Source organism: Elgaria multicarinata, chromosome 10 (assembly GCF_023053635.1).
Source record: "Elgaria multicarinata webbii isolate HBS135686 ecotype San Diego chromosome 10, rElgMul1.1.pri, whole genome shotgun sequence".
In the NCBI taxonomy this organism is placed as follows: domain Eukaryota; kingdom Metazoa; phylum Chordata; class Lepidosauria; order Squamata; family Anguidae; genus Elgaria; species Elgaria multicarinata.
The window spans coordinates 44,883,746-44,909,651 of record NC_086180.1 but is presented as its reverse complement, the minus strand read 5'-3'; the positions used below and the strand labels follow the sequence as shown (position 1 = coordinate 44,909,651).

General features: G+C 41.2%; 1 protein-coding gene across 2 annotated transcripts in view; it reads left to right on the top strand.

Moving 5' to 3' along the window:
- MAML3 (mastermind like transcriptional coactivator 3) overlaps positions 1-25,906 on the top strand; it is a 400,679-nt gene that overhangs the window by 248,370 nt on the left and 126,403 nt on the right. For both annotated transcript variants that reach the window (XM_063136345.1, XM_063136344.1), the window contains one exon: positions 22,109-23,644. In XM_063136345.1, the coding sequence (XP_062992415.1) occupies positions 22,109-23,644 (1,536 nt within the window). The remainder of the gene's footprint in view (positions 1-22,108; positions 23,645-25,906) is intronic.

Genomic DNA, 25,906 nt, shown 5'->3' with positions numbered 1-25,906 from the left:
AGGCAAAGAACAAGATGGTGCCCCTCACATTTTATGGACCAAAGCCAAGTGGATTAGCAAATGAACCTTATTTCAATACTGGGAATGTGACTGGTTCCTCCATCTGAAGGCAGCAGGCTAGCTTAGAGGGCACAAGGCAAGCTACATGGCTCACAGCTCTCTCCTCTGACACTTTTTTGCTGCCTGCCAGCATCTGCTGCCTGAAGTGACTGCCTCACTCTGTCTAATGGTAGGGCTGGACTTTCCCGCATATACTCAGCGTGTGGGTATCAAGCCATGTGGATCGCAAGCTGGTTCTCATTGATGCTCTTTCACCCATATAAAGCCGGCAGAACCAGCAGGTTCAGGGGCGACTTGCACCTCTGGACAAGGAAAAGGCACTGCTGAACCTTGAATTAGAATGGTGTAAAACAGCCTAAATATTGCAAAGCAGTTATTTTAGTTGCTGTTAAAATAAGGGTGAGCATTCCATGATGGAAAGCAAAAAGAAATATGTTAACAGGTGAATACTTAATTAAAACATTGATAAGAACTGGAAAAGAAATAATTATATCCTTCCTTTAGTATTAGAAGAACAAAATGCAGCTAGATTACTTTTGACCTTCATTAAAATGTACGCATATCCATGGAGCTTTGTATATTGTACATGTTTGAATGCTCTATGCCCATACATTGAAATAATTTCCGTTTCAACATTTTGATGTGTTTCTATGGCAGTTGAAACAATATTAGAGCCCTCCAGTGGGCAAACTCATTTTTCTAGGTTATGGAAATTCTGCTAGGGTAGTGTTTTTATTAACATTTCTTTTGCATTTCCCTTTGTCAGCAAAATGTGTTTTTGGCTTTTGTTCTAAAGAAAAGTAAGGATATTAGACTTCCCAATGGTTGATAAGAGGTGTGCATCCTTGATGCCAGTGGAAAGAGGTCAGTTCTTTTAAACGAGTAAAATTAAATTTTGCATTACCAATGCTAACTTTTTCCCATATTCAGAGCTCCGAGCTCCAGCAGTAGGGTTTGTCAACTTTTCATCGATAGATAGTACAATTTGAATTCTCTGGCTATATATCATATACCCAGGACAGCACAGAATACAAAATAAAGATGTGGGAGCATTATTATAGTCCATTTTTCAATCAACCTGTTAAGTGTGACATTCTGTGGTTGTTAGAATATTTGGAGCAGTTCTATCCAGGTCTGCTCTACTTGCCTTCTAAATTTCTTATGATTCATACACACGAAATACAGAAGTGAGTTATCAAATGTGGCTTCTGATATGTTAAATGGCCAGTTTAGGTCTTGCCAGTGTTGTATGCAGGGCTCAAACATGAGAGCCTGTATGATATGGTTAGTGTGCCAGACTTGTCTGGGGTGACCTAGGTTCAAATTCCTGCTCAGCTCTGAAGCTCACTTGGGCCAGTTGTTTTTTCTTACCCTAACCTACCTCACAAGATTGTTGTGAGGATAAAAAAAGAGGGAGGGAAACCTTGAGCTCTTTGGAGGAAAGGCAGGCTATAAATTAAATTAAATAAATAAATAAATAAATAAGCAAGCAACCTGGTGCCCGCCAAATGTTTTGGTCTACAACTCCCATAAGCTGCAGCCAGCATGAGCAATGGTCAGGTGTAACCTGGCAGAGACATCATGATTTCCAAAACATCAGGAAGGTACCAGATTGTCCTAGCCCTGAAATAAGCACTGATACAGCAATGTGAATGTCTATCACTGTTCTGACTCCAGACTGCTGTTTTCCTGCACGTGCCCAAGGGAACAGTTGTGACCTTTGTCCTAGAACTGGAATTGCTGCTATTCTCAGTTCTATTAACTCCAATAGCACTACCTTATAAAAGTATATGAAGTTAAAGTATACTAAGTTAGTTGGTGGCCTTTTTCTAGTCAGTATCATCACCATCTTAGATAGCTGCAGGAAGGTGTCTCATTTGGAGACTAGCATGGCTCCCCAGGGTAAAATGCAGATTGCCAGGCCCAGTGTCATTATCCTTGGGCCCCAGAACTCTGGAAGGGCCCAGGTGCTACAAGCTACGGTTAAAAATCCCCTCAATTTCCTGGCGAGTGTAGCTCCAGGGCACTGGAAGAAATTATAAAGATGTCTCCTCAGTGGCTTTGTCAGGTGCTCTGAGTCATCATAGGAAAATGAAAATGAAGATTCATAACCTCCAGCCTTAATGACATTGATCTTTGGTATTAGGGGTGTTATATATGTATTGGATATTCCCAATCAAACTGTTATGTTTTCCTAGTAGTTTCATTGTTCATATGGAAGGCTTCGATCCAAAACTATTGTTATGTGGTGTGGCTGTATATCAGTTGAGATGTTCCATATGCCTGTCTCTTCTGCTCCTGTATGTGTGCCTTTTTCTGTGGTGTACTTTGACCTTCTGGTCCACGTTCTTGAAGCTATCCTCCTTAGCACGCACAGCTTCTGTTATACCCTCAGGAAAAAATGTCAAACATAAACCCTTTCTCTTGGCATCCCCATCTCTTTCAAAGCCTGTCGACTGTGAGACTGTGATCCTCGACATGCTTTTGTCAGCTTATTTGCTTCACAGGGGCTGGCTCTAAAACGGCACTTGGAAGACCAAGCCGTTAGTGGCCTTTGTAGCACAAAATAAGTTGTTTGCACTCAGTGTTCACAGTAGTTTAGATATTAGCAGCTACAGATGCCACTTTCATTGTCCCAATTTGGGTCACGGTGGACATGAGCCTATTTCCCTTTCCATGGATATGATCTACTGCTAAAATAGATTAGCACTTTGAAGTGATTTTCAGGCAGCCACCAACTAACATTTCTCTTAAATCATATGATGGCAACAGGAATAAAATGGAGTTTCTGCTGCCTTGATGTCCTCATCACCCACTTCTGTTTGGTCAGTAATTTGCTCCCACCCCGTTGCCCCCCACGGTCCAGCCCTATCTGCCCCACTGCCCAAGCTGCAAACCTTATACTTAAATAATCCCGTGCCTATTACGATTGTAAACATGCTGCATGTGATGCATTATTTGCATTCAGTCATCTCTCCATTTTGTTTGTTATTTTTAAATTCTGCAACATTTATAAAACTTTATTTAAATGCCTAAATAGGATGGCAAACCTGTGGCTACTTTGGAGAATAGAGGCTAGGATTGGGTTTTTTTTGTTTTCAAAAGTCCTGGCCCTATGGTCAAGAGTTTCCCTGGGTTTGTAATAAATGCCCTTACCCTGAAGGGAGCCAGCCATTTATTTATAAAATGGATCTAAGCACAAACTGCATCCCCACTTTCTACAGAAGACGTAGAGTTGGATTATTATTATTATTATTTATTTATTTATATAGCACCATCAATGTACATGGTGCTGTACAGAGTAAAACAGTAAATAGCAAGACTCGCATAGGCTTACAATCTAATTGTGGATGAGTCCACTCCTCAGCCACAAGGGAGAATTAACTGCAGATCTAGCAATGCTACACAGAGCACAGTTTGCAAGAAACAGAGTAGGTGCCAGAGGTAAGACCTCTGCAGACCAAATGGTTACAGATTATTCAACCAAATAAACTAAGATGCACACTGTGCACAAGGCAAAAAACACAATAACATTTGTGATAGCAATGATAAATGAATGATGAAACATTCTTCACTTCTAAACCCACCAATTTTATTTCAGGTCTCCTATGCTGCTCATTTCCTTCTCTATGTCTCTTTCCCTCTTCTTCTTCAGCTTTCCCATCCCTCTTCTCTTCCACTTCACGCACTGATGTCACCTTGCAAAGGAAGAGAAACTGATTATGGAGGCCTGAATTACGCCCATTTGTAGCACAGGCGTGCAATCAGAATCATGACTAGCCAGGATGCAGGAGATGCAGGACACAAAAGCAAACCAGGAAGAAGATCTGCTTAATACAGATGCTTGTCTTGTGAGGACATAAAAATCCCCATCTCTGGCATCAGCTATGTGCAACTTCACATTCAAGGAGCATGAGATAAGAGATGTGATATGCATTCAGATTATTTCTTGGATTACCTACATTTGTACACATGTACACAATCTGTATAATCATCATGGGAAAGTAAACATTTTAAAAGATTGTGTGCATATCCATTCTCTATGGAGAGATAAACTCTGCATTGAAAGACAGCAAGATAAAATGAATTGGCCCTCACAGTAAATTGTTCCACACTTGATAAAACTTGATCGCTATTTATTTTGATTCTTAACACTATAAAATCAGACACTTATTTTTACTGTTATTAAATCCACTAGTTAAAAATAGGATTTTCATGAATCAGTCAGCTCTGTGACAAAGCACATGCTTTGGCGGCAAAAGGGTCCCAGGTCTGATTCCTCGCTTCTCTGGAGAGCCACTTTCAGACAATGTTAACTGTTCTTAGCTAGATAGACCAATACACTTAAGTACTCGGAAGACCCCAAGTTGCTGACAATGAAATTTGCTCTGAAGGAAAACTTTCATAGTTCAGGAAACTGTTGTGAGATTCAGATCTATGTGTAATTCCATTTACTTTTCATATAAATCATCATTCACTTACAATGTTTGTCATTTTTGTGGTTGTCATAATAGTAGTGCTGTCCCTTTAAAAAAACATGATTCCCCCATGCCATATAATTTAGAATATAAGTACACAACAATAATTTATGATCTTGGTTATTAAAGTGAGGTCTGGTACTACACAATTCATTGTTGTTTTGTTTAGCCCTGCAATACAGTTAGAATGATTTCTAGAATAGCATAGTCTGTGGTAATAATTGCAGGCTAAATCCTACTTTAGGCCATGTTTAGTTCCACACAGTTGCACCTGCTTTGTCCAGTTACAATATTATCAGTAAAGTGATGATCCTAAGACCACTCATGGAAAATGGCTCTTATATCCATGAATGGCAGTGTAAGGGAAAGGAAATCTCAGTTTTTTTCTCCACATGAGTGACCAACTTCAGAGCTGTCAGAAAGAAAACCCTTGATGAGCATACCTGTCTTACTGCTGTGTACATTGGCCGTTATAGCAGTGGACAAAGATAATTCCTGTTTATTGTATCAAATGTCTGTTTCCCCCCACCCCCAAAGATAAAAGAGGAAGAGTAAATTCTACCAGCCTCCAAGTGATGTGATACTGTGTACCTACCATACTAAAATATGTATCTTTAGAAATGGTTTGAAAAATGTTCCAAAGCAGTATGGGCACAGGCCAATCCAGTAGGTACCTGTGGCAGTTCTTTAGAGACTTACAAATCTCTGTCTTGGGAGCATTTGGCAAGGTTGAAGCTGCATCAGAGTCCTGCATTTATGGGCCTTACGGGGACCAGAGTGAGAACAAAGGGGGAAAGTTTTCACTCTGGTCCGTCTTCGCGCCCACCCCTGTCAAGCCATCAGAGCTCCATTTGGCTCAGCAAACCTCCCCACCAGCAAATACTGGGTGGAATCATGGCTGAGCTGCTGCTTCTCACCTGCCCCTACTTTTCTTGCTGCCAGACCCATGGACCCCCCTCAAATTACTGCTCCCTGGTAAGCAGGGAGCTTGGCTTGTGCTTTTATAGATAGGTTTTCAGCTTTAAACAGCTATTTTGAAGTGCTTCTGAACCCTTTTGGTAGTGACAGAAATGCAGCAGGACTTTTAAAATGTGGCTATTGCATGCAACAAGAGGAGAACAAGGTGTGTTTTCTTTTAGTGAAGAAGACCTAATTGCCAATATATGTCTAATCCTAAAACCTTTTGGGACAGACAAAAACAGTTCAGGGCAGTCTGTAACATTTTTTTTAACACTAAAGGATGAAAAGGTACAAATAGAAGACTGTTAATGAGATCAACTGAAGCTCATTTTGTGGATGTGCTGTGGTGCATTTCCACAACACACCTGAAAGCAACATACAAAACAACATTGTACTCTGTGCTTTTAGGGGATTTTAGTAAAGAGCTGAAGAGCTCTCACAGTGTCTTTTAACTTCAGTCTTGTTTATTGAGAAACTAACAGTAGAAAACACTCTTTTTTGCTCTGTTTAACATTGTTAAAAGGCACAAGCTCACTGTGAGGTATAGGACTTCATTAGTCACTCACTAGTACAGATAACAGGATATATAGCTGGCTTGTATAAATGAGGGACAGAAATAGGGCTTTATTTATATTAGCACCTGGTGAATGAACCAAAAAAGCACTGTTATGTGCATTGTTACGTACAAACTGGTGTCTCTGGAGATAGTTGCTTCAATTTTAAGATCTTGTGTTTCCTAAGTAAATAGCTCAAAAATCTGATATGGTCAGTTTTATTTGACATGTAGACAAGCTGGTGTATTAGTCACTATTGTAATTTGAAGACATATATGCAGTGGTAGAATATCAGTTATTTCTTCTACAATAATTTTGGATTCATTCTTTATAAGGATACGTCTTAAAGTCTTTAATGCACTAGGGTTTGGGGTTTTGTTTTGTTAAAAACACACACACTATATTTTCCATTGCTTCTGTTGGTTCAGCCTTTCTGTTCTTAACCCTGATTGAACACTGTTTTTTGTCTACAGTACAAATGAAGTAGAAATTACTTCACTTCCACAGTTGGGGCACGTGAGATAAACGTCTCAGGGCTTTTACAATGCATGTTCAGTTTTTTGGGCAGTAAGGGCACCTTTGTTCCTTTTTTGTAGTCTTCAGTCCATATGTCTTCTCTCAAGACTGCTCTGCGATAATTTTTAGGTGTGAAAATGTGATGCTTAGCCAGATGCCATATTCACTGAATGTATGAAGTGTCTACATGAGCACTTCCCAACTGTTATTGATTTAATATCATTTATTTATTTCGTTTATATCCTGTCTTTCTTCCACAAGACTCAATATAGCTTACATAGGTTTCTCAGGTAGTCTCTCATCCAGACTTTGACCAGATCCTAGCTTCAGCAAGGTTACTGCATCATCTGCCTTCAGACCATACCCTGGTCATCTGATATACCTAGTGCTAAAATCACACAGTTCTCCTCCCTGTACCTATATAATTTTATTAAACAACTGATATTTAAAAAAACCAGAACATTATTCAGAGGCAACATTCTCCTCTATGCAACTCAAGTACAAAAAAAAACTTTTTACTAAAACATACTTTTTTTAAAGTGAGGAGAAGCACCACTTATGTCCTAGCATTTCAGAGCCTTTCATTTTTAATTTATTGTATTTTAAACTCTTCATGTGCTGTGTGATCCCATGGACCAAGGGTCCATGTAGTCTGGCATTCTGTTCACACAGTGGCCAATGAGTATGACAGGAGTGCAACAGCAGCCCATGTTCCTCAGCAACTGCCGGAGGAGACTCGTCAACTCGACAGACTATTAGCATTCAAGAAAGCTATCAAGACTGATCTCTTCCGGCAGGCCTATCCAGTGGAATTTTAGGATGTTTTTAGAATGTATATTATGTTCTTAATTCAGTTTGTATATTTTATATTTAGTGTTGTTCCCTGCCTTGATCAAAATGAAGAGGCGGGTAAGAAATAATAATAATAATAATAATAATAATAATAATAATAATAATAATAATAATAATTTGCTATACATAGGCATACTGCCTCTGATACTGGAGATAGTATATAGCCATCTGAACTAGTAGTCATTGATACCCTTCTCCTCCCCCCCTTCCGACCCTTAAAGGCATCCAAAAGGCCATCACTACATCTTCTGGAAGTGAGTTCCATGGTTTAACTATATGGTGTGTGAAGAAGTAATTGCTTTTACTGTCATGAATCTGCCATCAGCTTCATGGGTTGATCCTGGGTTCTGTGGTTGAGTACTTCGCTAGGGAACTTTTTCAAAAGGGGGCAGCATTGCTATTCCCCTCCCCCTTCCATTGTTAGAGCTGGTCCTATCCTAGGCAGAGTGAAGGGGCATGGAGCAGACAAGCCTGTGTGTGGAACACAGCTTGCCTTGTGCCCCTGAGCTAGCCTGCTGCCCTCAGTTGTAGTGAAGGACAGTATGCCTTTGCCAGTGTTGAAGTAGCATTCAATAGCCACCAGTCTGGTCAGTTTTTGTATATGGATTGGTGGGAGATGCCATCTTGTCCTTCACCTCAGGCAGCAAAATATCTTGGGCTGGCCCTGTAAGAAGGCTGTTCAGGATTATGTTTTATGCAAGAGAGAATATTTCTCAGTCCATTTCCATTGAGCGAAGATTCAGTCTGTTTCCATTGAGCGAAGATGCTTCCAGACAGGGGTCTTCTAATGCTCCCACTCAGAATTCAGTTTGCAGCCGTTCCATCTTTTTTCTCCTTAACCAATTTCCCGTGGTGCAGAAAAAGATGGGGAAAGTGGTGGGAAACACAGGAGGGCCACAACTGGAAGAAGATGATGTCTGGACCCTCCATAAAATTTTGTGATGTGATTTCACAATAAAAGTCTCGTCTGGACTTTTGCTCAAAGCCCAAAATGTAGTTGGGGTGCTCTTTGACTGAATGTTCTAGAGGGGTCCTAATCAAGCACACCTCTATTTAATCCAACTCACCCTTTCATTTTTTCTTGGCAAGTGATCTAGTTTTTTGCTGCTATGACCACTACCATTAGACATAGTGCACATGGTTCTTATGTTGCCTTCTTGTTGTATTGCTGAATTTACTCCCTTAGGGTGCCTGTTAGAATAATTGATCTTGCAGACACGTCTGAAATGTTCATTTTATACATGCAAAGGTTTGGGGCCATTTTCGCTTTGTCTCTCATCCCTTCCTGTGTTCCTTTTCTTGAATTCTCACTCCCTTTTGAAGGGAGTGAGAAACTGGGCCATGAGAATATACTTTTGTCTTGAGCTGTGAGTATATATTTGAGTAGTGTTTTCTTACTGAAGAAACATGCACTGAGATAGGCAAAGGGAATCCTTTACTTAAAGTTATTTGACATTAAAATGCCTTGATGGTAAAGAATTCTCTCTCTCTCCCACCCCTTTTAATCTCTTGTTTGTCTCCACTTCAAACACAAAACAGATCAGAGCACATTATTAAAGGTTAAACGTCAGGCAGCACAACTTGTAGTTAAGAGTTATGGATAGAGGGCATGGCAGTTTCATCTCATGGGTGAAACAGCACTTGGAAACATAGCGCACCATTGGGGCATGTCCAGGCATTAAGGGTGCGATCCTATACATGCTTAGACAGAAAAAAAAGTCCTATATAAACTTGCATAGAATTGCACCCAATTCTTTTAGAGCCCTCAAGCTATTTTATTTACCTGGTCTTTTGCCACTGTTCTGGTATGCTCTCCTCATGTTTCCCAAGTTTGAGTTGTCTTCCTATTATTTTTGTATGCACAGCCTGATGTTTCCCCCTTGACATTTTAGGAGATGTGCAAAACTAGCCGCACATAGGGCAGTCCCTACAATGACGCTGCTTGATGCAGGGGTACTCCCCACTGCTCTTGAACATGGAGAGATGAAAATGCTGCCCTTAAATCTTGAAGGGTGGGGGGGAAACCCAGGCAAGTTATGAGATACTTATGTATCTATATTCAAATATTGTCCACAAAATCCACATGAAATCTGCTCAAACATAGCTGAAATCAAGGCTGAAAGTTCCAATTTGGCCACACATCCCAAAATACGCAGCACCCAGAGGGGCTGAGCTGTGACATCACACATGCACATCTTTCTTTGAGGCCTGGTTAGTGAGCATGGTGAGTGAAGTTTCCTTTAACAATATGACTGAATTTGCTACCATGCTGAATTGCTTGAATGGTGTAAATAATAAGCCTGTGGTAGATTAGTTTAATATATACAGAGTGCACAAGGCACCAACTGCCAGATATACATTCAAAGATGAACAGTGATAATAACACTTATTTATTCAAAAATATAATGGTTAGTTGTCCCATATATTTGGAGCTCTCTTCTAAGGAAATTCCACCAAGGTATCTCTCAGGCTGTTTTCAGACAGAACTTGAAGTCCTTTTTATTTTTTAATGCCTTTCAGTTTTATGCTAATTTAAAAAATGTTTTAATGTATGCAATTTTCACATTTCATGCATTTTGACGTATTGTGTTTTTAACACTTATTTTTGCAACCCATCTTGTGAGAACTTTATTCTGAAATGTGGGATATAAATATCTAAAATAATGTATGACCCTTCTGGCCACTGCATTTTGCTGCCAGTTGTAGGCATAGTGGATGAGCCTAAGGGACACTTTAATTTGTTAGAGGTGGACTTACGCAGCCAATTTCTGCTCTGCTGGAGCACTTTTAAAATATGATATCAGAATCATTTAGCATATGAATGGGCTATGTCATCCCCCTCCCCTTTATCACACATTCATGTGATTATGACTGGAAGAAGTCAAATGTTGCCTCAATAATCTGACATTCAGCAGTCATTTCTCTTCCTTTGTTGAGGACAAATAGTATTTCAATGACTACATGAAATGTGGAATTGTTTAAGACAATCCAAAGTCCAAACTCTACACAGGCACCTTCCTTGCTCTTCATTTCTAACTGCGGAAAAATAATGCCTTCTGTTTTCTTGAACAGTGTGTTAGATGGAAGATCTTTCCTCCATCAAGAGGTTGAAGTATTTGACCTCAATACACATTCCAGCCTCACAATTCTGTGATCCTAATATTCAATCATTGCAGCAGAAATGTACATTTGAGCACAAATGACAGCGCGGCTCATCTGAAATGACACAGAGAATAAGAAGCATCAAATTTAATAGAGATTTGAATCATGGGATGATGAAGGGAATATCACCCTTTGTTCTTCTTTTAAACCTATGTCTTAACAGAAGCATTTATGGACATGTTTGTTTATATGACTAAAACATGCATAAACACCAGAGACCAATTCTATGCACCTTCTCCAGCTACAAGTTCAAGGCGCTCAGTTTTTCCCATCCTTCTCCAGGTTATTGTCAGACCTAAAATTCAAAGATAAAAGATTCCTTAGAGCTCTGATTCTGCAGACCTCACTGCTTCTCTTTGGTATTGTGAAGTAGATCTTCGTCTTGTGTTATTGTCAGCCCTAGTTGGGCTATTTGGACTGAAAGAGCCTGAGTTGGTTTAAGGACAGCAAAGTCAGTGGAAGTGTGCCCATTAAGTGCCCAGAAGATTAAAAGCTCTCCGATAGCAACTGGAGCCTCCCTGTCTGTGGTCTCACTGACCATTGAAGCTTGCGGGGGGACAGGGGGGAGAATGGGAGGGAACTGGTGTAAAATGCAGAAGTCTGTTTGACTTTTATGGTCAGATACAAAGCTGAAAAAGAATTCAGTCTCTGAGCTTGTTTTGAAGGAGCAATAAAAGCGCTAAACAGCATCAGTCCTGGTCACTCCCTATACATAATTGAAATAGCTGCCCACTGAAGTCAGAATGAGATTACTGGGAGGGGGGGGCTGTGTAAGTGGCTCTGACTGTTGCTATAACAACAGCACCTTGGTCTAATTTCTTCTGAAAAATGACTTGCTGCTAGTGGGATGAAGTGGAGCAGCTTTTTGCAGCAGATGAAAGCTCTGTCGACAGCCTTAAGTGCTCCCTTGTTTATGTAGTGGATACTCAGTGGTGTGTCCACTGCAGCCCTGCTGAAAATTTCAAGATGAGTTAGTGTGTGTGTGTGTGTGTGTGTGTGTGTGTTTGGAGGGAGAGAGAAGGCATATGTAAACATACTCTTTAGACTCTTAATAAACAGTCTTATAAAGTTTACCCCTCATTCCTAGACCACAAACAAGTTCCTCCTGTTACAGCAACCTTCCCAAACATGTTGTCTTCCAGATGGGTTGGACTACAACTGCTATCATGCTTAGCCAGCATAGAGCTCCATCCGATGAGCGTTTTATTGCACGCTCATTACTGGGCACTCATGGAGTTTGCTTAGGTCCCTCACATGATGTCGTCTGCCTCCCATGCGCCTTCCACTCCTTCTGGCCCTCCTTGTGTGACAAAAAAAACACAACTCGTTAAGTCTGATGTATTTTTAAACACGGAATTGCTGCTCTCTCCTGCTGTGTGCAGAGAAGCAGCGCCACTAGAACAGCGGACTCAATGGGCCTTGTTCTCGTTCTGTACTTCCTCTTTTGAAGAGAGGAAGTAACTGAGGAACGAAAACACCGACTGAAAAGCAAAGGTAGGGAGCGTGTTAACCCCCAGTGTGATGGAGCTTATAGTCAATCACTCCCACACTGCCTGAGGATGATGAGGGTTGAAGTCCAACATGTATAGCACCCTTCCCTAACCTGCCCACCAGATGCTTTGGACTACAACACCCATCAGTTCCACTGAGTCTTGTAGTCCAAGACATTTGGGGGGAAATTCTGAGTCTTGTAGTCCAAAACATTTGGGGAGAACTAGGCTGGGTAAGGATGATCTACAGCAGGGATGGGCAGAAGATAGATCTTCAACTCCCATAAGCCTCTGCCAGTATGGCCAATGGTCAGGTATGCTAACAGTTGAAGTCCAAAACACCTTGTGATCTACCTTCTGCTCATCCCTGATCCAGTATCAGAGGCAGTCCACCATCAGAGGCAGTAAGCCTATATATACCAGTTGCTGGGGAACATGTATGGGAGGCTGCTGTTGTACTGTGTCCTGCTTGTGGATCCCTTGTCAATAGCTGGTTGGCCACTGTGTGACCAGAGTGCTGGACTAGATGGACCCTTGGTCTGATTCAGCATGACTCTTCTTATGTTCAGAGGACACCAGGTTGGGTATGGTGTATACCAACATGTATACAATCAGTATTCACACATGTCCATCCATGCTTTCTGCTTTGTAGTAAAATAAGTCACTGAACAGCAATCCAGAGTCAGAACAGTGATAGACATTCATGTTGCAACGTCAGTGCTTATTTCAGGGTTAGGTGCCCTCCAGATGTTTTGGACTACTATTCACAGAATGCCTGAACATTGGCCGTGCTGGCTGTGGCTGATGAAAGTTATAGTCCAAAACACCTGGATGGCGTCAGGTAGGGGAAAGTTGCTTTATAATAGTTTTTGTAATGTTATTCCAGGGCATCACCATCATATAGGGAACAATGGATGTGCCTTATCTTTATCCATAAACCTTGCACATCCATAGAATCCAACGAATGCCCACTAATTTCAATGAAACGTTGTTCTAGGTAAATACTTGCTTTGACTGTAGTTCCAGCAACTTTATACATTATCTGTGAACAATCCTGTATACCAGTTTTAAGTAATTTGATTAGTGCAATATCCGTTCACATGTACAAGCAAATGTTGGTTCATTGCAGGGAGAGAAAAGGTTAATAAAATATATTTTTGTTGTGGTGGGAAATATATGCAAGTTTGTCTTTTATTCAAAAATCCAATTCATTTGCCAACATATGACCAAGGAACAATGTCACTATAAACAAAGTAGAAATATTAGGAATAAACATATACGTTGGAAACATCCCATTGATCTATATGATAAGAAATTAAAGATTTTTATCTGTATTAAAAGTACAAGTTATAGCTACAAACTTTGAAGTTTATGTCCTATACATACAGTGCTTTTTGAGATGGCATTTTGGTCTAGCCTAGCTAATATCATGTAAAGTGAAGGCATGCCTTGTATATCTAGGTTTCCCTGTTTGGTGAGAGAGAGAGAGAGATTTGTATCAGCCTCATATATCATGGTGTACCCAATTGGTACATAGATATAGATATATATTCTAATTATATAATAGGAAAGAGCCTTTGGAATGGCAGTTGTGTGAGTTAGGACCTTGGAAAATGATAGCAAATGGTTGGAGGTCTTTGAAAGCTGCAGTATTTGGTAATTTTCTGTGGTTAAACTTTAAAGTTTAAAGCTGGGGTGTTGAACCTCTTTTTAGCTGAAGGGCCAAATTCCATTTTGGAGACTCTCTAGGGGCTGTATTTCAGTGGTGGAAGGGACCAAAGGCAGAGAGGGTGGAGCCAAAATGCCAGCATATTTTAGCTTATAGATCTTAACCGCCAGTAAGTAAGCCTCAAGTAAGGCATTTCAATCTTACAGAATGTGGAAAAACTGAACAAAAGCCTGGAAAACACCAAAATTATTGGTGGTCAGGAGAAGGGGTGTGGCCATCTGCAGAACTCTGGAGAGTCAGCTGGGGACTCCAGGAGGGCCAGATTTGACTCTGGAGCATGCGTTTCTACTTTCCTAGTTTAAAGTATGCTAATGTAACTTACCACTATTTAATCATTGCATCACGAATGTTTGTACAGATGGTAGTTGGCCATGTGTTACTGATCTCTAATTCATTTTAAATGCTCAGTTGAGACTAAGGTTTCTATGGCAGGGAATCTACTGGGTAAGACTGACGTTACTGGATTGAAGGTCCCAGAAAAACGCATATAAGAGCATCAGATCTTATTATGCACCATCCAGTTGACAAGGGAAGACACAATGAATGTAAACCTTGCCCGAAGGATGTGTCACTCCCTTGGGGGGAAACAGCAATATGATTGACCTCATTCCACCTGCATTTCAGTGGTACAGAACTAGCCCAAATTGATTTGAGCTGGGATTGACTGTACCGCTTTACCTGTAAGAAGGCTGGCTGTGCAGTTTATCCAGTGCAGTAAATAGCTGTCTCAGTTGCTTGATGAATTATCTTTGAAAACGTTCCAGTAGTATTTCTGCATATCCTAACTGATATAAAGTATGTATGCAGTTTTAAAGGGGGGAGAGTCCTGTGGCAGGAATGCACTGGATTTTCATGTATCTGGTTCACGCTGTCCATAAGAAAAAATTGCTGATCTAGGTAAAAATAGTGCACAGGGAGGGACAGCTATTTGTCTGTGGGACCAGTATGGGGATACATGGACAAGAACGTAAAGCTGAGGAATATTTGTTTAATTTAACTGTATATTGATTTTGCATAGCAACCTATTGCATGAATTGCAAGTTAAATAAAAGAGCATTGGAATTTGCTAGATACAAAGGTAATTTGAGATGGCAAAATGAATTAGTAGAATCCTAGACAGCATCACTTCATACTCTAAGGCCGTTTCTACACTGGCCTTTCCCCCCGGAGTTGTCCCTGGGTGTTTTTGTTTTTTTAAATGTTGCAAAGCATTATACAGCACAATCCTTGGCATGTTTAGGCTGAAAAAAGTCTACAACTCTCATCGTACGGGGAGTTTTAGAACTTTTTTTTAATGTCTAGACATACATAGAATTGCGCCCTTAATCATGGACTTTACCTGAAGTCAAAAGAGGCCCCTTACCATCTACTACCTTGTTTCAGGTAATATGGCTCATAGCTGGTTATAATCTTTAACATATCTCAGTATTATTGTTTTTCTAATAAATCAGTAACGGCACATAAATATAGAAAGGGGAAAGGGAAGGGTAAGAACATATCAAAAGATCAGAAAAGAAGGAAGCAGATCTGATGGCTTTCAGTTTCACACACAGAGAAAACAAAAGAATTTTAGTCTGGGAATGGATGATGATGATAGCCTAGACTCCCAGGATAGCATATAGGATAAAAACAAAAACAATAAAATAAGTGAAATCCAAACCTGAAGTTACAGTCACAATAAAAAGTAGCAGCAAAAACACAATTAAAACTTTTCAAAACATATTGTGTACAGTAGTTAGCCAGCCAGAAACATCTGAAGCATAACTGGTAATAAGGTAGCTTATTTGGCAGAGGCTGCAACTTTCCTATTTAAATAGTGTTACAAGTGATTTGTCCAGTTAGTTTATTTAAAATTTTGTCCTGCCCCAAAACCTTTAAAATGGTGTTGAGAAGATGGTCTGAAAAAAGAGGCTGTTGTAGCATCTCCTTTTGTTGTAAAAACTGTGGAATATGAGCCAATTAAATCCAATAAAAAGACATCCGGAGGAAGTTTTCAAAAAAAGATTTATTTCCACTCTTCAGGTACCAGATTTATCCCTTGTGCAAGGAGTCCTCTCTCCCGGACGAACAAAGGGAAAGAGGCACGGAACGGAAGTTTACTTTTCATTTTATACAGAGGGAAACATTGCACACATATAATTGGTTGCTAGCTCAAATCGCCATCCTCAACGTCACTTGACCTGCCCAGGTGAGGAGGGGAGCAGTCAGCATTAGTACTCCGTTGCCACTGCAAGACTTCTCAGCTGACCAGGCTTTCCCACCTCAACTACTCTGAGCCAATTGGCTCTCAGTATTCCCGTCCTAATTCCCGCCAAACCATGGGAAAGGGAAAGGGAAGAAGGAGCTGCCGGCCCCCAGAAATGGCGCTCGCTGCACAGGCACTTTATCCCCTTACCCACCCACCCCCGGTTCATGGATTTATTCCCGCTGCACCAATCTGTCAATTTCCTAAGGTAAATTGCATGTTTTCCTTTCCCCTCCCTGCCTCTGACATGACCCAACTTTTGCAATCCACATCTTTGCGGTTTTGTGGTTTCCCTTATCTACAGGGTGTTAACCGCAAAAGTACACTGTGTTCCCTTTTGTAATCTGCCTACACAATATGTCACTAAACATAGCTTAATAGGGCTCATGGAGGGGATCTTCCTTTCCCAAGCATATAAAATGGATATTTAACAATCTAACTAGCAATCTGGCCTCCAGTAGAGTAGACCAATGGGTCTACTCTACTGGATGATCGAGACTCTCTCTCTCCCCTACCTGGAAGTAAAGGATCTACTTTGTTATTTAAACCACAAAAATGGAGGTTTGGGAAAGGGAAGTGGGGGATGACAAGGGGGAAAGGAAGGGGAGGGGGAAATGGATGAAGGGATCATTGGAAATTAACCAAATTTACATGACACTTTCTACATTAGAAAAGTGTTGTTCATCCCAGAACTGTCACTTAAGTGGTAGTTAGAGGGCTTAAGTGGGAATGAGGTGGTGCCTACACCTTGACTTTATTTATTTTTTATTTGGGTTTGATTTGATTTGTAACCTACCTTTCCATAAGCCACTCAAGGAGGCTTACAGGCACAATTAAAATGGATTAAAACAATCAAATGGTACCTTAAAATCAAACAAAACATAACTATTATAGAATTCAAAAATAAAAAATAATTTTAAAAAAGCAGCACCCAACCCAACTGACCCACTGACAGGCGTAAGGCCTTCTTGAATATAGCAGTCTTTGCCTTTTGGCAGAAGGACAAAAGAGAGGAAGCGAACATAGCCTCCTTTGTGAGGGAGTTCCACAGTCAGGGACCGGTGACCGAAAACGCCCTCTCTCAAGTCATCACTAGACACACCTCTGAAGATGGCAATCTTGAAAGAAGGGCCTCTCCAGAAGTTCTTAAGAACCAAGCAGGCTTGTATGGAAGAAGGCAGTCTTTCAAGTAGCCTTGACCCATGCCTTATAAGGCTTTATAGGGCATATCCAGCAATCTAAATTCTGTCTGGAAAGGGACCTGTAGCCAATAAAGCTGCTTGTAGCAATTCTCTTTCTAAATGGTCCCTGTCAGTGCTCTGGCTGCAGCTGAAGTTTCTGAACAGTTTTTGAAGGCAGCCCCACATAGAGCATGTTACAGTAGTTCAAACAGGGTGTAACTAAGAGCTCCATCACACCAGTGCTTTATCACACTCTTGGCATGCCTGGTATGTGTTTTTGCAGTGCGATACTCACATGATGTCCTTGTCGTGCACTCACCTTGCCTTTCCCCCTCCCTTTTCCATCTTATTTTGGAATAGGGAAAGTCCATTTTCCCCCCTCCGTGTGCAAAGAAGCCACTCCTCCGTCCTGTGTATTGCTGTCCTTGTGCTATATCGGACCATCCCATTTTTTGTTGGGGCGTGTATGTCGAAGGGCAGTCTCGCTGACAAAAGAAGAGGGTGGGGCTGTTTTCCGCTCAACTGTGAAAGGCGGGAGAGAAGGCGCTGAAACACCCTGCGGAGAAGGCAAGCGAGGCCTCCAACTCCCATTCCCAGAACTCGGTCTCATGCAACTCTATGGTTCTTACTCCTGAGTAGACATGTCTAGGTTTCCTGACCAGAGCAATGTCGGCTTCCCATTGCAATGCCAACATTAATCACAAACTTCTCCAAAAACTAATTGTAATACATTCTCTTCACTTATATTGTTTAATATGATCTTAGGGGAAAGCATAGTGTATTGTTTTACCATAATTGTGCAGTTTCAGGCTGCCATACTATTGAATTTGCGCAGAAATTATATCTATATATCTATATCTATATCTATATATATATATATATATATATATATATATATATATATATATATGCAGGGGGAGGAGAACGTAGTGGGCGTGGTGGGAGATTTCGCTGGCACAGTAGCAATACAGGTGAAAAGATATATGAGCTGAAATAGTGCAACAACGCGCAGACGTGAAAGTGCACAGCACTAGACTTGCTAAGGAAACGGAGGCGGAAACCACGGACTCAAAGCAAGGGGAAGAAAGTAGGTGTGATGGAGCTCTAAGGAATGCAGGACCACGGTCAAATCAGATGTCTTTAGGAACAGATACAATTGGCACGCTACCCTCCGGCTGTGTAAAAGTACTCCTGGTAACTACTGAGCCCTGGGCAACAGGTTTCTGGGCCGAGTCCAACAGTACACCCAAACTGCTATCTTGAGTATTCAGGGGTAGTGTAACTCGATGCAGCACAGGGTGTGTGCTGATCTGGATTAAACGTCAATTTGTTTGCCCTCATCCAGTCCATTACCCAATCTTGTCTTGTGCATGTGACTTTCAGCAGAATGTCACTAAAGAGTGCAAGAAGACCAATGAGTTGAAATGGTAGTATCTCACTATTAAACAATAGTAGCAATAAACTTCCCAAGGAAGGAAAGCAAAATGTTCAAAATAACCAGCGAGCTGAGAACAGGAATCAGCAGGACTACTTAATCAATTAGCCAGGAGTGCCTACTATCAGCTTCGGGTGATACGCCAGCTGCGCCCCTTCTTAGAGTCAGAAGACCTAAAGACAGTAGTGCACGCGCTGGTAACCTCAAGGCTTGACTTCTGCAATGTGCTCTACATAGGGCTACCATTGTACCTAGTTCGGAAACTTCAACTAGTTCAAAATATGGCAGCCAGGTTGGTCACCGGTACACCTAGGGGTGACCACATTACACCAACATTAAAATCACTCCACTGGCTGCCAATTAGTTTCCAGGCAAAGTACAAAGTGTTGGTCATCACCTTTAAAGCCCTAAATGGTTTGGGTCCAGGTTACCTGCGGGATCGCCTTCTCCCATATAGTCTGCCCCGCACACTCAGGTCCTCTGGGGTGAACTTACTTCAGTCAGCTAAAACTAGGCTGACATCAGTTTCCCAGAGGACCTTTTCTTCTGTCGCCCCCAGATTGTGGAATGGCCTGCCGGAGGAGATTCGTAAAATTAACACTATGTGTGATTTTAAGGCAGCTTTAAAGACTAGCCTTTTCCGGCAGGCCTATCCAGATCAATGTTAAATCATGATTTTTTAAGATGTATTGATTCCTGTTCTAATGTTGTTCCCCGCCTCGTTCCAAAGGGAGAGGCGGGTAAGAAATTATTATTATTATTATTATTATTATTATTATTATTATTATTATTACTACTACTACTACTACTACTACTACTACTACTACTACTACTTAAGGCCCATACAGTACACCAATTTGGTGCCACTTCCAAGTGGTGGTTGAGAAGGGGTCTACATTTGCTTTGTCTTCAAGCACATGAAGGCTGGTACCTATGACTATAACAGGTGAGGAGCAGAAAACTCAGCCAAATATATGATAGGTGAAATAACAGTGTTAACAATGGTCTGCATGCTCAGCTGCCCACATGAAAGTGTCCAAATCTTTATTATATATTGCTTTAGAGACCTTCCTCTGAACTTTCTTCCCCTTTCTTGAAGTGAACTAGGTGGTGCGACTGGAGAGGGGGCCTCTTCATTTGTGGCACCTTGAATGTGGAATGCCCTCCCTGAAGAGATATGCTTTGCACAAAACCTATATTTTTGAGAGTCTAGATGAAAACTTTTTCAGTGGAGGCTGGTGGCTCCAAAATCAATGGGATCGTAAATCTGCTCCAAGTTTCAGTCAAAGCCAGCAAGAACTCTAAAGGAGCTATCCAAGGTGCAAGGCTTTTATTTATTTATTTATTTATTTATTTATTACATTTTTATACCGCCCAATAGCCGAAGCTCTCTGGGCGGTTCACAAAAATTAAAACCACAGTAAAACACCCAACAGGTTAAAACACAATTACAAAATACAATATAAAAAGCGCAACCAGGATAAAACCACACAGCAAAGTTGATATAAGATTAAAATACAGAGTTAAAACAGTAAAATTTAAATTTAAGTTAAAATTAAGTGTTAAAATACTGAGTGAATAAAAAGGTCTTCAGCTGGCGACGAAAGCAGTACAGTGTAGGCGCCAGGCGGACCTCTCTGGGGAGCTCGTTCCACAACCGGGGTGCCACAGCGGAGAAAGCCCTCCTCCTAGTAGCCACTTGCCTCACTTCCTTTGGCAGGGGCTCACGGAGAAGGGCCCCTGCAGATGATCTTAAGGTCTGGGTAGGTACATATGGGAGGAGGCGTTCCTTCAGATAACCTGGCCCCAAACCGTTTAGGGTTTTAAATGTCAATACCAGCACTTTGAATTGGGCCCGGACCTGGACTGGCAGCCAATGAAGTTGTAAAAGGACTGGCGTAATGTGATCTTTTGGGTTTCACACCTTGAATGATTCACTGCCCCACTGACATCAGAGAAACCAGCCTCTACTGGACTTTTTATTTGCTCAGTTCTTCCAGTATGTTATCTAGCTGTTTTGTTCTGACAGTTTGGGTATTCCATTGCACCAATTCCATTGTGCAAGTGGACCCACTGTTTGTACAATGGGGATTTAGCGCTTCACAAAGCTAGTCCTGAAAGGAGCAAAAACATTGATTTTTAGATCAGAACAGGTATATACTATTTCCACCCTTATTATGTTCTATTGTTGTCATATTTTTATTTTTATTTCACTTTATGACTATTGTTAGCTATCTTGGATGGGAGGTTTTTTTAAACTGAAGTGGTACTATAGTATGTATAGTATGTACTATAGTAGTTCCACATACTATAAATAAAATGGTGCAGACCAAAAGCACATGGTCATAAAACAGTTAAACAATATATATCATCAACATTTTGTCATCCATTGTTTTATGAAGGGTGTCCAAATCAAGTTCACTGAACTCTCTGCTTCCTTGCCTCCCTACTATTGTTTCTGTCTTTTAGAAAACAATTATTTTAAAAGGTTGGCATGTAATTCTGACTTGGATTTTGGTGGAATGCAATTAAATATATATGTATAAAAAGGTGGAACTGCTAGAATGTAGGGTAAAGTAAGATGAAAAATTAGGGGTGGTTTATGGCTTGCTTTTGGCAGAAAGAAAAAATGCCATTGAGGTGATATTTTTAGGATTGGTTCACAAAGTTCTCTCTCTTTTGTTGGATGCTATATCCCTCTTGCAAATTTATACCTTCATCTGTTGTGGTATTTTGGCTAATGCCAAATAAGAAGTGGTAAATAACGCTAGAAAAGCAGTTTATGGAATGTGTAATTTGCCCCAACAGTTATCAGTGCATTTCATTACCAATAGAAAGCACTAGTGTGGATCTAATCCTGGAAAGGCTGTTTGGCCTAAAACAATAATGATATAGAAAAAATTATGAGTTGTGCACACCACAGCAAATAATGGCTGTATCATTCCACCTTTAAAATGGAGGTGGGGGATCTGCCTCCAGCTTGAAGCATAAAGATATATTGGGTTGGATCCAGACTTCATCAGAGTTCCACTTGCACCGGATGAAGCGAGAGGAATGGTGATTTTCACTTATTCTCCCTTCCCTCTGAAGCCCCCCTGTAGCCCCTAAAAAGCTGCTCCAGAAGGTTGGGGGATTCTCTGGAAAAGCAGGGGCAGTGGCATGTGGAGGCTGCAGGGGGAAGTGGGAAATGGTGGGATTTGGCTGTCCCCTTCCTCTAGTGGGGGCTTCCACTGGACCCAGTCCCCTCCATGAATAAAAAGAACCCCTTCTGTTCATGAAGTGGCAACTATGGATCTAGCCGTAAAGTTTTAAAACAGAATATGCTGGTTATGAATTGTTAGATGTTTACTGTTAATTAAGTTTATTTCATAGAGGTTTTTGTCTGTTTATGAAGGGCAGAAATGTGCGAAAGAGTCTAATTAATTAATTTGTTCTGTTTCTTAAAGCTTCAAAAGACAGTGAAGAGAAAGACGGAAGGAGCACACTCAACCCTTAATGGCGAACAGCAGAATGGCATCTGCGACAGTAGCTTCTCTCCGACTAGCAAGCGGATACGAAAGGATGCACCTGGGATTGAGAGAGTCAACAGCTTGCCCAGCAATTTGCCTTTGCCTTCCATTTCCCCTCTTCACCAGCTTGACATAAAGCCATCGTTGCCCCTGCAGAACAGTGGAACTCATGCTGGTGGTCTGGATGACTTGGGTAAAAATGGTGGACTTCCAGAGATAAAACTCCCAATCAATGGATGCACTGAGCTTGAGGATAGTTTTAACATTCTGCACAACAGCAACAACAGCAGCAGCAGCAAGGAACTAAAACAAGAGCCCTTGGATGATCCTAGCTACATTGACAATTCTGACACATCCCTTTCAAATCAGAATAAACTCTTTTCAGACATTAACTTGAATGATCAAGAGTGGCAGGAGTTAATAGATGAGCTGGCTAACACCGTTCCAGAGGATGACATACAAGATTTGTTCAATGAAGACTTTGAAGAGAAAAAGGAACCTGAATTTCCCAGACCAGTCATTGAAACTCAGGAGAGTGCAAGTGTTAAAAGCGACCCATCTCACTCTCCGTTTGCCCATGTACCCATAGGGTCTCCCCAGGTAAGGCCTTCTTCTTCAGGTCCTCCGTTTTCAAATGTCCCTGCACCCTCTAGCCTACCTGCTGTCTCTAGTGCACCCCCTGCTCCAGTCCTTGATAGCTCACCAGCAAATTGCGTAGTTCAGTCACCTCAAACTCCCAACCAAGCACATACCCCAAGCCAAACTCAGTCACGGCCGGGCAATGGTTATCTCATTAATCCAACAACAGTGACAACAGCAGGCCCCGGACCTGGCCAAGTGGCTGTGCCCAGCACTGACTTGTCTCCAGCTGAACAACTGAAGCAGATGGCAGCACAGCAACAGCAACGAGCTAAGCTCATGCAACAAAAGCAACAACAACAACAACAACAACAACAGCAGCAGCAGCATCCAAATCAAGCATCCAGCTGGTCCCCAGTGGGGCCTCCCTCTAGTCCTTATGGAGGGCCCTTCAGTACAGATAAACCAAATAGCCCAATGATGTATCCCCAAGCCTTTAACAACCAAAATCCTGTAGTGCCTCCTACGGCAACCACCCCGCAAAAGACTACAATGAATAACTACCTCCCTCAAAACCACATGAATATGATCAGTCAGCAGCCAAATAACTTGGGTACAAACTCCTTAAGCAAACAAACCAATATGCTGTCTTATGGCAACACTAAACCTCTGACTCATTTCAATGCTGACTTGAGTCAAAGAATGACTCCACCAATGGCCAATCCAAGCAAGAATCCCATGATGCCATTTATGCAGCAGCCGCAGCCCCAGCAGTCACAAATGCAGGCTCAAATGACACACTTGAGCGAGGAGCAAAAACGCATGCTTATTATGAAGCAGAAAGGAATGATGAATCAACCAATGGCTTATGGAACACTTTCTACCCTTGGCCAGGTAAGAGGAGAGAGAATATTCTTTCAATGGCTTATCCGAATGCTTGTTTTTGAGCTCCTTCACACCTACGTTTTTATCCGTAAACCCCATTGAACAGAGAGAGACTTACTTTTGAGTAAACAGAAGACCCCAGAAGTAAGCATAGGGTTGCAGAGCACTTCTTTCCGGTTTGCTGTTTTAGACTTTAAAAAAAGCTTCTGAGTGACCACACTATTAAAAGTCAGTTCTATATGTGTTTACTCAGAAGTAAGTCTCTCTCTGTTCAATGGGGTTACTCAAAGGTAAGCATGCATGGGATTTTAGTATGACCTGGATGTAAATGCAGCTGAAATCAAGGGGATTTACTCTTGAGTCTGGGAACCAGCAGATCTCTATTTTATGAACTGGAGATGCACAGCTTCGCATGATCAAAGTAAAGGAAAACAGATCCTTCACAATTGCAAACAGGTGGACTTTTGCACTGGTGGATTATCAGGAAAAGGGTTTAAGGGGGTGAAATAAAACATTCCTAAAAAAATCAAGGAATGAACTGATCCGATTCAAACTTGGCATGCCTAAAGCTCTACTTAAGAGCTCTGAAGGTCCCAAGTTTCATCTCTTTATCTTTAAAAATGAGGGAGCTGCAGGCAGGGAGGGTGGGGTTGGAGCAGTAAAAAGTCCATTCATTCCAACATTCCACACGGAATGCTGGAGGAGGAGAACTGTCCCCCCTCCCCTTTCATCAGCAAGACTCCATTCAAAGCACATGCCTATGCCCACAAGAAAGGAAAAAGTGAGGAGACAGTACTACAGGGAAGCTTAAGGGCACATTGAAGTTGGTTGGGGGGAAATAATCCAGATTTTCCCCACTCCAAAAAGAAAAAAACATGTAGGGGAAGAGGTGAAATGAGTACAGGATAGGGACAATGTCTTGTGAGTAACGAGCTCCAAACCGCATACCAGGCATGGCGAGTGTGCAATAAATCGCTGGTGTGATGGAGCTCTTTGTTTGCAGAAAAATCCAGGAGATGCAAGTGTAGTGCTTAAACTGCTATAACAGCCGTCTCGTACTTTCCCTGCTTTTTTTAAAAAAAGGAATATTTCTTTCCATTGCCATGTTATTTTCAGAGTGACATCAAACACACAACTCTCTCCTGAGTTGTTATGTTCAGAGTGACATCAAACACACACACACACACACACTTCTCCCCTGAGTTGTTAGTGTAACTCCTCTCTAAGCCTAAGCATGGAATCCATGGTGGCAAAAGTTTTGAATTTTGTTCTCCAGATGTTGAGCTCATGCTTAACAAGTTACAGACATTTCTGATGATGCATCCTATTAATTTTTGATTGGATTGATTGTGGGGCAATTGGATTCTGTGCTAACAGCGATATGAAAATAATATGGTTATTTGTCTCTCCATTATGGTGACATTGAGAGAGATTTAAGGCAACAGGAGAGGGAACATATGTAAGAAATGAGGCTCAGCAGCCACAAATGAAAATTAGCCAAGATGCTGCAGTATTAAAATTATAAAATTCTTCAGTGTCTTATGACTAATGCTGAAACCCATCATTTCCTATTGACAGATGCAAATGAGTGCCATAAATTATCATTTTTCTGACAATTGTACAGGAAGGTTTGGTGCATCTTAATCCACTATGATTGTGTAGGTTACTGGTTATGTTCACTATTCAGTTTGTGCAGTTGCTACACTTTGGGGAAACCACGCATCATCAATGTGAAATTTGCAAAGCAGCTCCTGTTTACCCAGAACATCCTTAATTTTTTTTAAAAAGTGTGTGGAGTGATTTGGAGCTGCCCTATGTCCTTTTTTATATTACAAATTCTCAGCAGCATTGACCACAGAACAATTTTGCCACAATGTATAGCAAATTGCACATTGAAATATACATATGTAAATTTACTTGACATGGATTTTAGATGAGATTGACTGGCTTGGTTTTCCTCTGGAACATATGTGCTTTAAAAACTCTGTTTGTTTACCTACGGAGACTCAGGTTGCTGTGGTTTTTCAAGGCGTAGCACAGATGTGCCTTGAATCCAAGAAGTGAAATTGCTTATACTCATTGGTCAGTTTATCATTGGGCTTCCTTGTGATTGTAGAAGTGGGTTGTATTTGACTCTGTGCATTTTCTTTTGAAGGAAGCTGAGGTATGGAGGATATGAGCGATCCCTGAGGGGTGTGAAGCTGTGATGGGCTTGCAAATAGAATGGCCTATTGTTAATTTTAGCACAAACAGCTTTGACTAAATCACCTG